Genomic DNA, 19,646 nt, shown 5'->3' with positions numbered 1-19,646 from the left:
AAAACATCTCTGCGGCTACTTGGGCAGACCATCTATTGAATTCTGAACGGAAGTCAAGTACCGTAGCCTATTTCCAGACTCCATTCGTTCATTTCCTACGCCGACACATGCTCCATAGGCCTGACACTACAAAGACAGGCATGGGTGCGCCTCAACAGTCTTCGTACGGACGTCGGGATTTTCCGCTCAACCATGCACCAGCAATGGTGAATGGCCTCTTCCTCCTCCTGTCAATGTGGTTCCGAGAAACAGACCGCAAGACCACATCATCAATGACTGTAGAACGGAGTGGAAGGTCTGCGCGTCTTGGATGATGAAACCAAAGACTGGCTGTTCTCTAATAGCCTTCCAGTATAGTCCTGGAACATCGCAAATCTGGTGCACAGTCGTTTGGTCGACAGACATTTGGTCGACAGGACGTTTGGTCGACAGGACGTTTGGTCGACAGGACGTTAGGTCGACAGAACGATTTATTTTAGGGTTAGGGTTAGGGTTAGAGTCAGGGTTAGATTAGGGTTATGGTTAGTTAACTAACCCTAACCCTAAAATAAATCGTTCTGTCGACCTAACGTCCTGTCGACCAAACGTCCTGTCGACCAAATGTCTGTCGACCAAACGTCCTGTCGACCAAATGACCGGGTACCGCAAATCTGGGGTGGTAAAAGGGTAGATCCTCTGCCCCAGAGGCTTACACGACGACGTCCACAGTTAGTAGGTCCACTCGCTTATTAAGCCCAATTTGGTCCATTCCTGAGTTACTGAACGTATAGGAGTGGTAGAAAATTCCCCCCGCTCAATAAGCCCAAAATTGTCCGGTCCCGATGTGGGCTTAATAAGTGGGGACGACCGTATTGAAATTGATATTAAATTGCAAAAGATTTTGCGCACAATTATATGCTTCTGAAACCTTTAAGCCGCGAAGATTTCGAACGATTGTCTTTTGGGTCGCGCCAACAAGTTATTTACGGACCCCTGTTCTAAACAAGCAACAATATATTAACATGTTTATTCACAACTATCTGGAATGTTTCAGCTGATCATAGGTAGCTGATCCTGTGATCGTATGTACACTACCTACACCTTCTCCAAAATGTGGACCTTTTCGGCTCAAGGGGGGTTTCCCGGGAACCCCGAAAACCCCCCCTGGCTACGGGCCTGGGCTAGAGCATGAATAAGCGAGTTTTTGTGCTCACATGGTTAAACCCATAGCGATCTACTTACACAGACCTTGACAACGTGCGAACTCGAGACCTGACTGAAGGCTAATGTAATTTTGATTTTGAAATCTAAGCTAAATTTACTTTATATTCTTTTGAAATAATAGTTTTAAAAATCCAATTTTCCAAAGTGTGATCACTGATCACTGAATCTCAAGTCGCTGCAAAACTTGTAATTTTACGTTAAGAAATGACGCATTTTTCAATTACCAGTGTTGCCAGATTTTTTTGGATATCCAGCACAAGTGCCAAAATCTAGTCCATTATTTGAATTATAAAAATAGCACAAACGTTGCTTAAAATCACACAAAATATACACAAAAACAAATCAATAAATACTATTAATACTACAAAAGTGCTCAATGCCAAGCAGAGCGAATTACATCAACTATAGTTATTACTTTCTAAAAACACTACAACCTGTTTCACCCTAAAAATGAGATCATTATAAGTTCCTTAGTCAAATAGAGTTATACACAAGAACTATATTAATTAACTAATACTCAAACAATCATCTCATACTAGCGATTTAGCCTAATAACAGGTCAGCCTTTAGTCAAATTTTACGCTGATTATTGTCATGGCCTGTGTAAAAAGGTCGCCATGGACTTTACGAGGAGAGTAGCCTACAATTGTTTTAACTCAGCAAAGTAAAGTAGCCTTAGATGCTCTTTGCAATAGTCTTTTTTTTAACAAAACTAACATGAATTATGAATTAATAATACTGCTTTCATTTTTAGTGCTATAAGTGTGGAATTAACTACACTGGTGAATAAATTTTAACTAAATTTTTTAATGAGAGATACAAGTGAACTTTTCGAGACGAATTTTCGGTGCTGAATCCGAATTATAAGTTTACCTATGTCAAGTGACTCAATATTACACAACCTCATAATAACAATCATAATCACAATATATCATGAAGTTAAGTTGCAGCCATGGCGACCTATAGGCTATATACAGCCATGCCAACGTGCAAGCTTCAAATTTGTCTGGAGGCCAATTTGTTACACATGATGGCACTTGGAATTGTTGGTAAAAGTTGATAGCGTGAGTAGTAGCTGAAAAATCTATTTTTTTGGTATATTTTGTGCTACTGTTATCATGCAAATATGGAACTGAATTTTGACCCTTGTGATGGAAATCCGTGAAGCATCTGGCAACACTGGTGTTCAGCGGTTCGAATATCTTTTCTGGGATTGTAATTGCGTTGCCGTTGTTTTTACGTTATTTCATTTTAATTTTCAATGACGCGACCTGCCTGCTGACGGCAAGCGTAACATTGTGAAATTAGCGCTTTTGCAACGGATCCATGGCATTGATGTTGAAGAAAAGCCACGTCCTGGAGTGAATGGAAATGACGCCAGGCTCAGGGGCGCCGGAACGGTTTTTGACTGGGGGGCAGGATTATGAAAAAAGGGCACTTTTGTTGCTGAAAGGCCAATTTTTTTAAAGTTTTATGTTAAGATATAGCGATAATGCTCATCCATCAGCTCATCATCGAATAATGATACAAGTGTCCGGTATACAAAGAATAACAGCACGGAAGGGCATCAGCCGCATCATGCTATGCTATAATGATGTAGGCTAACCTACTGTGATACAGAATTATTTTGTGTCTTGAATATTATTTCGAGGCAGAAATGAAACATTATAATTAGGCTGAAAGCGAGTAGCTGAAATTGTTATATCGTATTGCAAAATGTGCAGTGGCTTACATGACTTTAAAAGGGCACCTTTGCCCCCCCCTGCCCCCCCATCCACAGAAAAATTAAAAGGGAGCATTTGCCCCCCTGCCACCCCCGCTTACGGCACCCCTGGCCAGGCTCGCATTTTACGTGGACGAATGTCACTGAGTTTTTGATAATATAACTGTACCAACGAGTGAAGTCCTCAAATGTCTTACAAAATCAAGTTTTTTATACTCTTCGTGACGTTAATTAAAGCGGCAAAATGAAAAATTGTAAGATAATGTATGTTTGGTAGTCGAGCGAACGAGCCAGGCAACACCCGCCTACTCTCTCCAACTCCAACTACTTTCTCCAACACGTCCCCAAATAGTACAAAATAAAAAAAAAACTCTTTCGCTGGCTGTAAACAACAAGCAAACAACTGGTAATAGGGAAACATTTGTCATTTTTTCAGTTTTACAGCAATTTGGGATTCTGCGGTCACAGTTTAGCGCGCACTAGAAGGATTGGGCACGTCAATTGACGCATTTGATACCTTTGCGAGCACATAATCTCTGAGCCTCTAAGCCAGGGGTCACCAACCTTTTTTGCATGCGGGCCACTTTGGCACTAAGGAGAGCTGTGGCGGGCCGCAGTAATAAAATTTTAGATAGGATGACTTTTATGCTAGAAAAGAAGCATTTCGTACCCAGTATCCAGCGTTACATGTTGTTAATATTTATCTTAGAATACCGCAGCAACAAAATTAGTCGAACAACGCTACTGCCAGGCCAAGCTCCTTTAACAATGCCTAATAAACGAGGCCACTTGTTTTGCGCAATTATGGCGAGGCGTGCGGATTCATCAGAATATTCGTTGCCAAGCAAGCAATGGTGCCGAAGTAGGGGGGATGGGGGGACATACCCTCCCAATATTTTGACAGCATCTCCCCCAATAATTTAGAAAAAAACATTTGCTATGAAGTTGTACCGGTACTTCGATTTAGTTGTTTGCAAACATCTCGAATTTCTGTTTTTTTTTGTTTTTTTTTATTGATGTTTGATCACAGTGCCCAACGAGATGGTTGTGCACTGTGCAGGGTGACACCGATACAGTCAACGGTGGTCAACTATCATGTCATCACAAAAACTTTGTCAGAAATTGTTACTTCTGGTCTGCTGTCTACGCTAGAAGCAAAAACAAAAGCACAAGGAACTTTAACAAGCTTAGTTAAAGCTGAAACATATGTGAGACTTGTGCTGATTTTGAAGCCTTTGTCACTTATGGAGCAATTTAGTATCACGTTGCAAGGAGAAAAGCTTGACATTGACTCTTGTGAAGATCTGTTTGAGACCTTGAAAATCACTCTAGAGAAATATCGTTATTTGGAGTTTGAAAACAATTACAAAAATGCAGTTGTTTCAATTCCGAAAAAATTTGCTGCTAATTTTATCACGTTTTTGCAAGTACCACGGCAAAGAAGAGTCCCTGAAAAATTGGGTGGAGGCTCGATGGCAGCTACTGCAGACACTCAACTGTATTATAATAATTTACAATCAGTTCATGGACAGAGTTACGGTATCTCTGAACTGACCGAACGGTTTGAAAATTGCCTGAATTCCGATTCGGCAAAGAATAAAGAACTTGCACGAATTATCAAGACCGGCTTAGTTCCTGAAATGGTAAAAAATTATCCAGAGCTGAATAAAAATCGATGAGTTATCAAATTGATTCATTCAGAAAGGCAACAGGAGCAAAATCTCTGTACGAAGCTAAAAGAGCTTACCAGGCATTGTCCGAGTTGGAAAAACCTCTCTATTCTCAAATACTCCAGCTAATCAAGATCCTCTTAGTTTGCCCGGTAAGCTCTGCTGCTTGTGAGAGGTCGTTTTCCGATCTTCGTAGGTTGAAAACCTGGCTGAAAAATACTTTGGGACAGGAAAGGTTGAGAGCTAGCATTGTTTGCAACATTCACCAAAATATTCTTGACATGACATCAGCATAAATAACATTGCTAATGAGTTTTCAATGCTCACTACCGTAAGACGCTTGTAACAAGTTCTTGTGATGTGTTTGAAAGTTATTATTTTTGTCATAAATTTGCAGATGTTCTTATGGAGCTTCGATTGTTTTCAGTCTCCTTACTAGTGACTTTGTCCTGTAGGCTAGTGCACTAAGTGTAGGTATTCTAGTGAAGAAGAGGACAAGAAGAAAAGTATAACTTCTGTTTTTTTTGGAAAACTAAGTATTCATTGGAAGGTCATGAGTTCAAATCCCGCTGGAGGTACCAATTTTTTTTGCTTGTTTCTTAATCTTGCAGCAGTCATTCATAAGAGCACTGATAGGACTTTTGTCTCCATGATTTCTTTTCTGTATATTATGCTGTTACTGTTAGCAGCTAATTTACCGAGGTCCGGTGGTTGTTTAGTAAACTTAATAGCCTACTGGTAAGCTACCACTAAAATTGTGTATAAAAATATGCATTCCCCCCAATGTTCAAAATCGTCAAAAATTTAATAAAATGTAGATTTATCCCCCCCTTCCAATCCTCAACTAACTTCGGCAGCACTGCAAGCAAGATTATGGTGTTGCCACTTCGCTTCACAAATGATATCTTGCAATTAACAGTTTCAGCAAACAAGGAAATGTTTGACACATCGCAATACAGGCAACAATAGTGGACCTGCAAACATATCAGCAAAAATAGGCTCCAATAACAGAGAGAAAGAAACCAGGCACCATGAAACAAACGCTTGTGGAAATCAGCGAAAAAGCGTTTCTATTGTAACTCATGAACAGTGTTCCTTCTAAAAAAGCAATGAGTTGGTTTTTCATCCTTTTCGTGAGAGTAAAACTGACTTTCTTTGATTACACTGGTATGCCAAAAAAGAATTATTTTGCTCCATGAACTTTGAAAACTGATTTAAAGTAATTTTGGGGTGCTGAATCTGAATCTGACAGCAGATTTATCCTATTACGTTAGGTTTGTAAGATTTGTTAACTACAAATTGTTACTTTTGTCAAAAGTGGAAGATTTGGCGTTCCGTTTACCACCAACATATGCAGTGCTATAACGAATGGTTAGTGTTAGACAGGCCAAAACAGCCTAAATAAGGTTACTGGACAAGCATTACTATAGGCCTGCTTTAATCTTGTGGTTTCATGCAAAACATAGACGGGGGAGGGGGTCAATTATACTTTTAGCCCCCCTTTTAGCTTGTTTTTACTGCCTTGTTAATAATGTTGCTTAAAAAACAAATTGGTATCAAAATTAAGTTGGTGGGTGTATTTCACCAATTATGCACCACATGGCCTGGATTTCTGGATATAGCACAATGTGTATGTGCAATAAACGTAACGTCAAATCTTCCACTTTTGACAAAAGTAACAATTTGTTGTTATCATATCTCATAAACCTGACGTTATGGGATAAATCTGAGGTCAGATTCGGATTCAGCACCCCAAAATTACTCTAAAACAGTTTTCAAAGTTTATAGAGCAAAATCGTGTAGACCAGTGTTAGACAACTGTCACTTGCGGTGCTTATCAGCATGGCAAGAATTGTTGATTAACAACATTTTGCAGACATTCATGCTCTTTAACTCCTCAAGAAAAGTATTTTGGTTATACTTGTACGCTGATACCTTCCGCGAGCCGCACATAACAGCGTGGTGGGCCGCATGCTGCCCGCGGCCGCCAGTTGGTGACCCCTGCTCTAAGCCATAAGTAGGATTGCCACGATATTTTATCAGTTTTTCTAAATCATTGGTTATACATTAAGGAGGGCCGTCGGAAACAGATCGCTTATCAACTCGAGTTTCTAAGGAGGTTTGTTGAGTAAATGGCGAAATCGAAAACCGTTTTTAAATTGAACGCCAGGAAGACGGTGCACAACAGGGTCCAACTAATCAGTAAATCATATCCCATTCCAGGGATATTGCAGTTGCGTATATTCAGGGTGTGTGCGCCGCACACCCATCAAACATGGTTGATTCATCAACCATCGTACAGTTAAACTCAGTCATTAATAAAGCCCGGAATGCATGACAGTTCAGTTTTTCACTGTCTCTTGTTATAAAACATAAAAATATATATTGCGAAATTGCGAAAGAATATATTGGAAACATGTGTGCTCAGATCTTAAAACACAAATAGCTGGTAGCCACTTAAACATGTTAATTCTCAGTAAGACCCCAATTGCAGTTTGACACCCCCAACCAATCAGAACATGTTGAAATTGGCTACTGTCAATTGTAACCCTCCTGACAGGCAGGGTTGCCTGAATTCAGAGTAAGCTAGGCTATAGGGCTAGGCAACTAGGTTAAATAAGCAGGGTATGCAAGTAGCCTACTTGATATCCTATATAAAAGGTGGTGGCATGGGATACAAGTAGGCTATTTGGTAGCCTATATAAAATGTGAAAGCATGGTATGCAAGCAAGCATAAGCTACTAAAACTTAGGTATCCTATATTAAAGGTGAAAGCAGGGTATGGACATTGCAGGTAAGGTAAAGGTAAAGGGGTTCCCATACTTGATTCAAGTGTCGGGTATGAGAAGATAAGGTTCTCATTGTACTAAGTCTTTGGCACTGACGAGAGTAGGGTGGCCAGTTTGTTCAGGACCAACGCGGAGCACGCATTGGTTTCATTAGAAACGTCGATTGGGAGGCGGTAAAATCTGAGAAGAAGAGAGACGAGCGGAAGGAGCAACTGCTTTTGAGAGAGAAGCGAGTAAATGAGAAAAAGGAACGCTAAGAATCTCTCGGATGACGACAATACAGAATTTCCCAGAAGGCGCTTTCCTTCAAAGTGCTCGATCGGCAGAGAAGAACTCGAAAAAGAGCAGAAGCGATGTACTTTCGATCCTCGTACAGTTGCACTTGAGGCGGAAAGGTGTGGAATTCCAAGTGGAGCAGCAGCTGCCCTCGCAGTCGTAACATTACTGGACACAAAAGACGATTTAAATCCGACGATGGTAGTCGACAAAAACAAGCTCGTTTGTGCACGAAAACGGCTCCGTTTAGAAACGAATCACTTCGCATCCAGTTCGCTCGGCACAATAGTTGAAGGCCTTTACTTTGACGGCAGAACGGATAACACCCTTCGTTGATTGTTTTTTACTAACTTATTTAGCGTCGTCTTGTGTATTTTCTTTTTTTTAATTACGTTTTTTTTTGGGGAGGGGAACGTTTTTTATTTTATTAGGGTGATATTGATTTTTTGTGCGGCGTTTTCCTGCGGTCCGATCTAAAAAAAGTTTTCAGATTATTTGTTTGTGACCTAAGCCTCCTATCTGAGCCGAGTTGCTAAGTGATTTGAAAAAAAAGTGCAATTGACAGCTCCTGTATAATATACATAGCCTATTCTATGGTGAGATGGCGCAGAGGATAAAGCTTTCGCTTTCCAATCATGGGATCTTAGTTCTACTCCCGGCTTCAGCTGGTCGTTGAAACACATCGCTCACCTCTACCCAGGATAGATTAAATTGGGTGGGTGTGATTGCTGAAGAAAAGGCGGCCGAGAAAAAGGAATTGGCCACCCTACTTTCGTTAGTGCTGAAGGCTTAGTATAATGAGAACCGTATCTTCTTATCCGCCATCCCCCAACGGTTGGTTCCAGTATGGGACTCACCTTTACCTACACTGTGAATATCAATTTTACAGATGACTATACATTTTTGTTGACTGTGCTCGAAGAACGCGTTAGTGAAGCGTTCTATATATTTCGTTGAGATGGCTTGCGGGTGGGAGAACGGTCTTCCCTCTGTTCGAACAATTCTTCTTCTTGCGTGTGAGGCCGCCACAGATCACGTTGTTACATCCAGGCGAAGCAGCCAATGGATTGTGTGTTCACCGAGTGTTGTGACGTCCACATATCTGTCCTGAGGTCGATATACAGGACAATTGTAGATAATGTGGTGTGCAGTCTAAGAATCTGAGCCACACGCACAAGATGGTGAATCGGCGAGCCCCCATTGGAACATATTGCTTTTGAAATGGCCCACTTTAGTCCGCAGGCGATTGAACTTCACCCATTCCTTCCGAGGTAATTCTGCTTCGGGTGGAGCGTTGGTAATGGGAAGGACTTCAATTAGGTTTGTCTCGCAACTTCTCTCCATTCACTGTTCCATATTTCGGAAATGTGGAAGCTGGATTTACAGATAGCTGCAGCATGTCGGGAAAACGGGTGGCGTTCAAGCGCTGGTGCTTTTGGGAGTGCGAGTTTAGGACACTTTGGTTAAGGAGGTGGTCATCCCTTGACACAGCTTGTAGGACCAGACTGCGTACGCCGTTTTCCCTACGAAGTCTACCTGGGGCGATGCCTGATAGTACCGGCAGAAAGTCAGTGTGAGTTGGAAGCAGGCAACATGTGATTATTCTCATGGTGGTGTTGAGGGCAGTGTCAATTTTGCAAGTGTGTACGCTGCGGCACCAAGTGGGGGAAGCATATTCGGAGGTGCTGTAAACAAGTGCAAGAGCACTTGTACGGAGTGTGGATGTACTAGAACCCCAGGATGTTCCAGTTAGACATCTCAGCAAGTTGTTGCGTGCTGATCGTTTAGCTTGGAGGGCTTCAGCATGGTGTTTGTAGGTTAATTGTCGGACGAGCTTCACTTTTAGGTAGGTGGGACACGGGTTGTGTGGGAGTGGGTTTCCGTTCAGAGAAACTGAAAATTGGCGCGTAGATTCCATGTTGCAAAGGTGAAAAGGTGTGACAGTGGTCTTTGCCAGGCTCGGTTAAAGCATCCACAGCTTCAGGTAGTCTGCGATTTGGGCCACGTCATCTGTAAGTGCTTCCTCTACCACATGCTAGTACTTGTCAGAATAGAGTAGTGCCAGATCATCAGCATAGCCATACTGGCGTGATGTAGTCTTTGACATGTCACTGATGTAGATGTTAAATAGTAGGAGTGACAACTCTTCTACACTCTGCCCGTCACTCGTTTTCAGCAAAAAGGTCCGATTTTCCAGAATGTTTGCGAGAAATCGCAGTACCTTTTTGTCTGGGATCATGCGGAGGAGCTTTAGGGTTAGCCCTTGATGCCACACAGTGTCATGGGCAGCAGTGAGGTCCACCAAGATTAATCCTGCTTTGTTACCCTTCTCAAAACTTTCCTCAATATTCAGTATCCTCAATATCTCAATATCCTCAATTTCCCGATTTTAACTTGTTTGATGACAAATGCAAGTTATCTGGTGCTGAAGGGGGCTGACAAGTGGCCATCTGCGCTCGGGGCGTTCCAGAGCCTGCTGCATTTCTGTTTCACTGGAAGAGTGTGCTTCTTATTTGTCACTTTAAATTTACCATTGGCTAGGAACTGTTGTGCTATGACGTTAGAGGTTACAGGGCTACGTTTAGGATTTGGGTTGCGGCCTGTGAGGTGATTGAAAGTTTTCTATGCAGCTCTGCTTGAGTGGGTGAAGTCAATGCCTTCTATTGCATCTTCCCAACGCTGTTTACGTTTTACGTTGAGGTGTTCCAACAGATCAGTGGCAGTCATGGATTTCTCTTCACTAGTTTTTGATGCCAGGAACGCATCATAGCGTTTCGAACAACTGTGTCACTGTCAGGAAAGTACAGGTATGTAAAAACGGTAAATCTTTCAATGTAGGCTAACTGTGCCTTGTGGGTTTGTGTTGATTTTTAGTTTAGTTTCTGCATTCAAGTGGACCCAATGCAAGTGAGCCTTTGTTGGTAATCATAACAAGTGTTAACTATGAATCTCCTTGTTCACCTTGTAGTAATATTATCCCATGCAATCATCATGAACAAAGTTTTTGTCATTCTACACCAAAAAAGTGAAAATAATTCCTAGTTACAAGAGTAGGAGCTTATGGCTTCCCTACTATCCTCCCCTACTACCCTCCTCTGTTTGGGTCAATCATACTTGCAATCGTTCAATGTGTTTTGATTTATTAGTCTGAATCGATCGATTGAGTCGAGATAACAACCTGATTTTTGCACTCACTTATGATTCTTCACAACGATTAAACTCAAATCCGAAATCACACATATAGCAAAGTTGTCCTGGCATTCCTCTCGCTTGCTTTACCGATATTGGTTTTAACACAAAAAGGTAACTGGCCTCCAGACACAACGGCTCCCGGCACGCGGCAAAGCAACAATTAAGGGTGGAAACGTCTTGGTCATCAAGCAAAGCACTTCACGGAGAACAAAGGAACAACGCAAATTCAACGTTACTTAAATCAGCCAGCCAAGTTACAAATTCATCACAATTACATATTAAGAGGGCAATTGACCCCCCGGAACAATTCCATTACTATGATTTTGAAAATTTATTAAATAGCATCACGAATTTTTAACTTAGTGAAAAGGGGCAATGTGGAGCCACACAGTGTGCTATCACTTACACGTAATAAGTAGATGGCAAGCCACAGCAGGCTCGGAACTTTGTGAGATAACGATTTTCAAGATCGATGATGGTTTCCCCAATTTTGTCGTCAGTTCCAATCAGGTCCCAATCGTACACTTGAACATGCAGATCTTTTTCTATTGGAATTTTTACATCAAGCTCAAACATTCTGAAAAATTATAGGAAAGTTGTTTAACAAAAGCTTTGTGATTTAACTTCCTCAATTGGAGGAGTTTATTTAAGACAATGTCAAGCAATTGAAGCTTAACCAGTGACTAGATATTTATCACTGTATCATATCAATCGCCATTTCCGCTTGAAACAGATCGTAGTTGTCAACACGGTTGTTTGTTTCCTTGAATCACGGTTTTGAACTAGCTCGCCTAGTGTCGCCAAATTGACTTCTTTCCATGCCTAGATTTTGTCTTGCTATCGTTTTGGTTATCTCACACGTTTTGTTTTTCTGTTTACTATACATTTTATGCAAATTTTCTGACCGCGTATTTTCATGTTTTAGTGTAGCAGAAGAGTTTTAGAGCTTCTAATTTTGATATTGCTGTGCTGCAACATTGAACGTGGCTGCCTCGTTATAGTCCATATGTGTGCTATTTTCATGTGGTCAAGAACTTTTTATGATGTGATTTTGGAAAGTGGTGGATTTTGTCAATGTTGTTAACGCCCAGTTTACGGATTCTAAACTGTAGAGCACGAGTAGTAAAACTTCAGTGTTTAAAATTCTTGATTTCAGTTTGGTTGGGAGGCCATTGGAAGTTAAAAGCTTTCAATATTGTTCCGATTCAATATTGTTCCGCAGCGTTTTCATCTCCGTCCCGGATAGTTTGTGGCCAAGATATTAACTACTAATTTTGGTACGTGTTCTATTGTTTTGTTTTTCGTATACATAGTGAAATTAAGTGTGTTGTTAATGTTATCGATTGTCATACATTTGGTTTGGACACCTTTATTGAAGACCGAGTCTAGCAGCGTTTTTTGCCCTAGAAACTCCTGTATTTTCAATTTAGAGGTGTTGATGATGGCCTTGTCGTCTGCATAACTCAGATTGAATAGTGTGCTACGTTAGCCTAACGCCAATCGTGAATCCACTTGTAGGCTACACTCACATCCCGTTTCTGGGGCTACTGCAGCAGCTACGATGCATAGCCGATTGGTGAGAGGACTGTTTCAACGTTCAACAGGGCGTGGGATCGACACCGCTCAAAAGCATGTGACTGTGTCATTGCAAGACACTTAAAGGCGTGCCGGCGACTACGGATTGGCGCTCCTTCGACTATAGCCCTAGATTTCTTTCATCTTTATGAGCAATATGCTACTCTGGAGAGAAATGGCTACGGCCCTTTTAGGGCTATGGCCTACTGAATTGAACGATGCAAAACAGGATAACGGACAGAACATCTTCTTGTTTGACACCTTTTAGAAAATGAATTGACCTGGTTGTTTCGATGTTTGTTTTGAGTAATGCATTTGCTTTGTCGTAAGGTTGATGTATATGTTGCTGATAAAAGCTTTATCCAAAATTTTGTTAAATGTAAGATAGTTTAACACTGTTAAAGTCCTTTTTAAAGTCAATGAAGATAGTATGAACAAATTGAACATCACAAAAGACATCACGCAGGACACAAAAGAAAAAATCACTTATCGCATTATTTTAAAGTAATTTTCTACAACCTGGCACCTTCTGCAATGGCACTCTTAAACCACATATTCAGTTTTATTTCTATTTGGAACCCTGGCGCAACTTTTGATTGTTACCAAATGTCAACCCGCATTTTCCAGAAATTCTGAATACGATGATTGTTTACAGACACTGGTTGAAGCGCCAAAGGCGCCACATATGAGATGTGCACAACTGCACACCATACAAAATGCGATGGAGCTGATGCGTTTTGCGTAATAAATTGCCAGTGTAGTTATATGGCAAACAAATTAGCATTGCAATAAATGGCAACCTTGGAGAGGATGAAGACTAATAAAGTAGCTTAGAATGAAACTTTTGGGTTATTTCTATAATGTAGCTTCGCATGAGTGAAAACCAATTTTACTACATAGGCCTACTATTTTTAAATAATTTTTCTCCAAGCAAAGTAAAACTGTTCCCAACACCCTTCCAAACATACAAAGTGTAAATATAGGCTATTTTTAGGTTCGGCTTTGCTTTTAACAGCATGATCGTAGCTTATTCCACAAGTGAAAATGAAACGATCTGTTTCAGCCCAATATTGCGGTTTCGCTGTGGTAACACGACATTTCACAAGAACATAGTTCCCTAATCATGTGCAATGACTAGTGCTGGAATCGGGTTTTAGAAGGGCTCCTGTCTTTGGCTTGAGACTGCTGTCATGATTGAAATAAAAAATAACAAACGTAAAGTACATCTACTACCGGTACCAACCTTCCAAATGTGGGTTCGAGTGTGTTTGGGATATACTGCGATCGGTCGTTTATGCGTTTTTTCCCAATTTTCACTTTGAGGTAAGGGTCAGCCAATCCGTTTGAGTCCTGAGACGCGAGATCAAAGCCTCGTATGATGTATATCCGAACTTTAACGTCCTGTTATATCATGGCGTGATTAAATGAACACATAAAGGTTTAGCATTTCAATTGGTTTAACAAAAAGGCTTAACATTTCAACTGGATACTGTTTAACAGCAGGTGGGCAGAATATTAATATAATTTTTTTTTTTAAAACAGTGGAGGTTAGGCTACTCGGTTGAATCGAACCACGCTTTTTTTTTTATATGCAGTTAGAGTCTTTAGACTAAAGTTTGCGGAAAAAAGTGAACACCTGAAAAATAGTCATGCTTATTAAATTTCATATGCTTTAGGGTACAGCAATAAAAATGGTAATTGAGAATATCGGAAATCAAATTGGCCAATGTAATACGGTTCATTAAAGCATCATTGATGTATGCGGAAAATGTTTAAAACAGTTGTGCAGGAGAGAGTAAGAGTGAAAATTGGCAACAAAGAACAACTAAAATAATGAGTGATTGAATAAACACCATAATAATAGATGGATAAACACCAAACATAGAATAACTATAATGCTGAAAAATAAATATAGAAAACTGAATAAGTAATTGAAGTTGAACAATATATTTTGTTTATGAAAATTGTTGGCGAAGAGGCTGTGCAATAACAAAGCACAATTTCTAGAATGTGCTAACGTACAATCTGAGACTTGGTCACTGAAAGATCAGTTTGGAGATTGAGATCAGAAATTACAGTAAAGATGTAGATACGAAAAGATACAGAAAGTCAGCTACTAAGATTGAAGATGGAGAAAAACTTCTAAAATATCCAACAGAGTAACTAACAACTGGACTTTATAGAAAAAACTGTAAAATCTGCACTCTTAAATATCCCCAAAACGCTCTGAAATACACTTAACCCTTAGAAGGCTGGGCTCCTGGAGTTTTGCTCAGTTTTTTTTGGGGGGGGAGCTGCTGTCGATTCTTCATATGCTTTAGGAATAATATCTCTGTTATTTTTTAAAGCACGGTTTTAAAATTTGGGATTCACTTTGTAAAATTATTCACGCTGAGCATATCCGAAAATTAAAACTATGTGAATTTTAGAACTGCTCATATACGTTGAAATGTTGAGGTGACTTATGACTGTAATTGTAGCGTGAGTTTACACATTATTTATTGGTAGAGTAATGAAGAACATGCATTGCAATGTTGTGATTAAACTTTTTTTACATAATTTTACATACAGCCAATTCCCTTCACGCTGTGAAACAGTTAGGATTAATTAAATAGGCCAAATTAATTACTTTCATCCAGCTGGTGGGAAAATTTTGAACAATAGAATATGAAATATTTCAGAGGATGTGCTGAGAAATGCCTTATATCTCTCAATTTATAACCTTTATTCGCTCAAAATTTCAGCTCAATAGAGGTGAATAAAAGTTAGGAAAAGTCAAGAAATCTCGTATTCTCAGCCTCAGTAGTGGTTTTAGAGTAACAACTCTTGATACAAAAAAGTTGAATTGACAGCCCCCTTCCCCAACCTTCAAAGGGTTTAAGCTCAAATTTTTTTATACAGCTTTGTCTGAAATAATATTTTAGTCTACGTACAATCGTACATTCATCTACAGTACATGTTGCAATAGATAAAATTAGCATGAGCTAAATTGACAATTTTGAAATACAAAATGTTTTAGCGAAGTTATATACACACTCAAATGTAAGTAACACAACTATCGATTTTTGTTCGTCTGTGCATCAAACATTTCGATAAAGATATTCAAGTGAGTTTATTTTGTTCTGAAAAACTTTTACATTGCAAGTTATAGATCACTTACCACAATAACAGCAAGTGGCAATTTGTCAAAGGATCGGACCGGTACCTCATCATTTGAAATGTCAGGCAGACCATAAATCCTGAAAGATCCCTATCAAGCAACAACGTTGAAATAAATGGTTTAAAAATTTTGTCTCCATAGTCTATGAATGACGGATGAGACTGAGCTGCTTCATATCCTATCAAAGAATCACAGCCGGAAAAAAAGTCGAATTAATTACGTGCTAAAGCGAAAGAAAACTAAAATACCAGGAATTTGTCGATAGATTCCTTTTGCCGTCTAAAAATATTTGCACGATTATTGTATTTTAATGGTACTGGGCAACAAGATATACCTGTCCTATATCGAGTGGTTAGCACATGCAAAAAAAATTAATTTCATGTGTAATGAAAGCTGCTTATGTATCACAGAGGGAATAAAGCTGACCAACATAATTTCCAGTAGCCTAACTTGTTTTCTTTAGAAAATATCTTTTGGACATTCCGAGAGGTAGTGCACTGGGCTGAACAAAGAAGATCCCATGTTGCAGAACTGTGAAACACCGCTGATACACTTAGCAGATAGGTCACTGACATTGCATAAAAGCTTCTTTGTCACTTTCAACGAGTATACAAAGGGTTGAATCTACACGAATACACCTAAGAAAAACCTTACAGATGAATCCATGTTCACAGGCATGCATAGTTTTGCAATAGCAATACCACTTAAGAACTGCATCCACTGCTTGAAAATTGTGATTGGCCAAAAGAAAGTGTCTATGCAATTTTATGATTCTCAATTGGCTAACCTCTCTAAAAATTATATAGATTAGAACTAATATTCAGTGGTCAGTACTGGCCAGATTTTACACGCAAACTAAAATATTGGGTGATCTTCTTCTTTCGCATGAGAATTTGTTCTTTTTTGACTACGTTACATCGGGGTCAGATGCTTGGGCATTCCTCAAGCAGCCATTTGATGGTGCAGTCATCCAGCGTTGACAGACCAAGTACCATAACATACTCTTGATGGATTAAAGGTCGGGCAGTGATAAAGTATATGTTCTGTAGTTTGTTCTTCTGCACCGCATTTGCATGCCGCAGAGGCTGATAAGCCCCATTTCTGCATCATGGATCCAAAACGCTCAATGCATGTGCGGAGGCGATTCAGCCGTACACAAGCAGGTCGGCTAAGCTTCTTTCCTGATGGCACGGGCACAGCATCAGGTACGAAGAAGTGGTGTCTGGAAGGGTTCTGTGTCCATTCCTTTTTCTAAGTGTTTATGATCCAAGATGAAGCTGTGGTGTTATGCCCCAATAAGGATTGTGCTTGAGCAACAAAGGGATTTCTTGGTTCAGGCGTTCATTTATCGTCGGTCTAGTGATGTAGCTGTGGAGCACGTGGTGTGACTTCCGTAAACGGCGAGCCAAGGAGAGTGTGGCAGCTCTACGGCGAATATCTGAAAGAACTGGTAAAAATTCAGTAGGTGTAGGGTGCAAGCATCCCGATACAATACGCAAGGCGTCGTTAATGAGTTTATCAAGCAGGTAAGTGTGAGCACTGCGACTCCATACAGGGGGGCAGTAATCTGCCGTGGAATAGACAAGGTTGTGGTGTGCAAAGTTGTTGTTGTTGCACACCCAGCTCGTACCTGCCAGTCGACGAATGAGGGCAACACGTGATGTTACCTTCTTGCGAAGTAATTCCAAGTGCTGTCGATACGTGAGAGTCCTGTCCAAACCAACACCGAGGTAGACTGGTGTAGAAGGGCAGGGCATTTCTATTGATGTTGATGTTCATCTCGCGCTTTGCTTTCCTGTTGTTCAGATGGAAAGCAGTCGATGCCGTTTTAGTTTTGCTGGGCTTGAGTATCCACTTGTGGAGGTAGTCCGACATGTTCGCCATATCCTGAGTTAGACTCCTTTTTAGTGGGGACCATTCTGAAGCATCGTGCATTACAGCTATAGATCATCGGCATAGGCAAACAACTTAGAGTTTGTTGGTGGAAGGTCGTGGATGTAAGCATTGAAGAGAAGTGGGGCCAGGACGGATCCCTCAAGTCTTGACGTGCTCCTGCGTCCTCGTCCGGTGGTGAGGATGACGTTGCGATTATAGACACTGAGCTTGCGTGATGATGTAGTGACGAAAGAATGAAGTTACATAAAAACAGAATGGCAATTTGTTAAAAGTGACAACTTAGATTTTTAATTTTTACTTTCTTTTTTTAATGTTCAACTAGGTTCTCTAACAGTTCCTTGGACATTGGTGTACTTTAGATAATATTCCCCCGCTATTTCACCAGTTTTGTTTAATTTCAAGAACTGTATCACACCTGATGTCTTTCTAAGTTTGCAAGTCTTACATTTTTATTTTAGTATCACCCTTTTACAATAAACAAAAATCGCCCTAGGGTCTGTGATGTGAAATTGAGCTTGCACATTAATGAAGTAGACCAGTAGTTTTTATTTTTTCGGTGTAACAAATTTAATTTATTTTTTTGAACTTACGATGCGCCCACAGTGAATTAGAAGCACAAAATCACCAATTTTATTTTGCTTATGATATGACAAAAAACAATACAAATTAAAATTGTAGATTACATCGCTTTATTGTTGTTAAGGTTTGAAATTATTTTAGACAATCGAAATAGGCTACGTGCGATTTAGTTTAGTAAAATTTTGACGATTTTCAAACTTTCTTAAATTCTGTTTGATTTTTTCAAATTAATTTCACTTGATTGTGAGATATTTTTAAAAATAATATAATGCCACTAGCCTAACAAAAATATTATTCAAATTCTTACTAATTTTCTTGCAAAATAAAAAGTATGTAGTAACGTAGTCTTAAACGAGGAAATTAGCAAACAAGATAAAAAATGAATTAAATTTTGCAGTATTCGAAAACTGTTAAATGTTGTTAAAATTGTTAATTGCTGCAGCCGATACTACTAAGGTTGATATTTTCATAGTTATAGCCTACCTTGAATTCTCCAGCAAACTCGGATTCTTCATCTTCTTTTGTAATGCCCCTGTTCAGTCTGAATGTCTCAACAACATCATTGAAGTGATTGAAATTTTCCTGTTTTTCTAATTCATCCTTGTATATCTACGTTACAATGGTCAATTATAATTATTGTCAAGACGAATAGATTTTACTAGAAAAAACATTAACAAATACTGAAACGTGTGATGCCACGACACCAGTTCTATCATTGGAGACATTTTGCAACGAATAGCGTTAATGGAAACTATTGCTGATTTTTAAGCTCATAAATTTGTTCCAAGTGAAGCAGTTCACAATCCTTTTTTAATTAAAACGTACAGGTCATATACTTTCAAACTGTCTTTGGACAGTTGATTTTCCTTATTGAACTGGCAAGTTTTGCTTATTACATAATTATTTTGCTTCACCTGCTATCGACACAACTCTCTTCTTTTTGCTTTTCACAAAAGAAGATAAAGTTTGGTATCCAAATGAAGCTGTTCCTTTGGAATTTTTATCATTCGATAAACACCATCATAAATTGTACGCCTATGCTTTCTCAAAGTTATATCTTCTTAAACAGCAACAAATTTGAAGACCAAATTTTATTGTTTTTTTCAGGAGGCGCATTTTTGAGATTTTAGCTCTCAAGTTTTAAATTTTGTGGAAACAGTCAAAACACATTCCTTCAATATGATGAATATATGTTCACTTGCAATGACTTGCAATGAGAGTTCATATTAAAAAAAATTCTATTTGGAAGGTAACTTTTTTACATGTTAATTTTTATCACTGATATTGTATTTTGAAACATGAAAGATCTCCACTGATGATACTATGGGAAATAAAAAATTCGCCAATTTTTCTTTTATTATCTCTCTAATTTTCACTCTTAATCTAATTCGCTTTTTGAAAGCTTTTCTTCTTATGTAGTAAAAACCAACTGACTTCCAATTTTGTATAAGGACTTAACTTTCCACTTAGTAGGCTATTTTAAAAATCAACCTATCGCTTTTATCTATTGTAAGAAAAATTTGGCAGGCCGATGTTTTTCTGTATTGGAAAAGTTGTTTCTTTAACGTGGAAGAAGTTAGTAG

General features: G+C 39.4%; 1 protein-coding gene across 1 annotated transcript in view; it reads right to left on the bottom strand.

The window, feature by feature from the left end:
* The window catches only part of LOC145769003 (myoferlin-like), a 249,109-nt gene that overhangs the window by 33,518 nt on the left and 195,945 nt on the right, over window positions 1–19,646 (bottom strand). Inside the window, exons 34-37 of the mRNA XM_082580605.1 lie at window positions 18,547–18,672; window positions 15,589–15,678; window positions 13,672–13,829; window positions 11,260–11,430 (exon numbers count right to left, since the gene is read on the bottom strand). Coding sequence (XP_082436731.1) covers window positions 11,260–11,430; window positions 13,672–13,829; window positions 15,589–15,678; window positions 18,547–18,672 — 545 coding nt within the window. The remainder of the gene's footprint in view (window positions 1–11,259; window positions 11,431–13,671; window positions 13,830–15,588; window positions 15,679–18,546; window positions 18,673–19,646) is intronic.

The sequence above is a fragment of the Aplidium turbinatum genome, chromosome 4 (assembly GCF_918807975.1).
Source record: "Aplidium turbinatum chromosome 4, kaAplTurb1.1, whole genome shotgun sequence".
Taxonomy (NCBI): Eukaryota; Metazoa; Chordata; class Ascidiacea; order Aplousobranchia; family Polyclinidae; genus Aplidium; species Aplidium turbinatum.
This window is presented reverse-complemented; position numbering and strand designations above follow the sequence as displayed.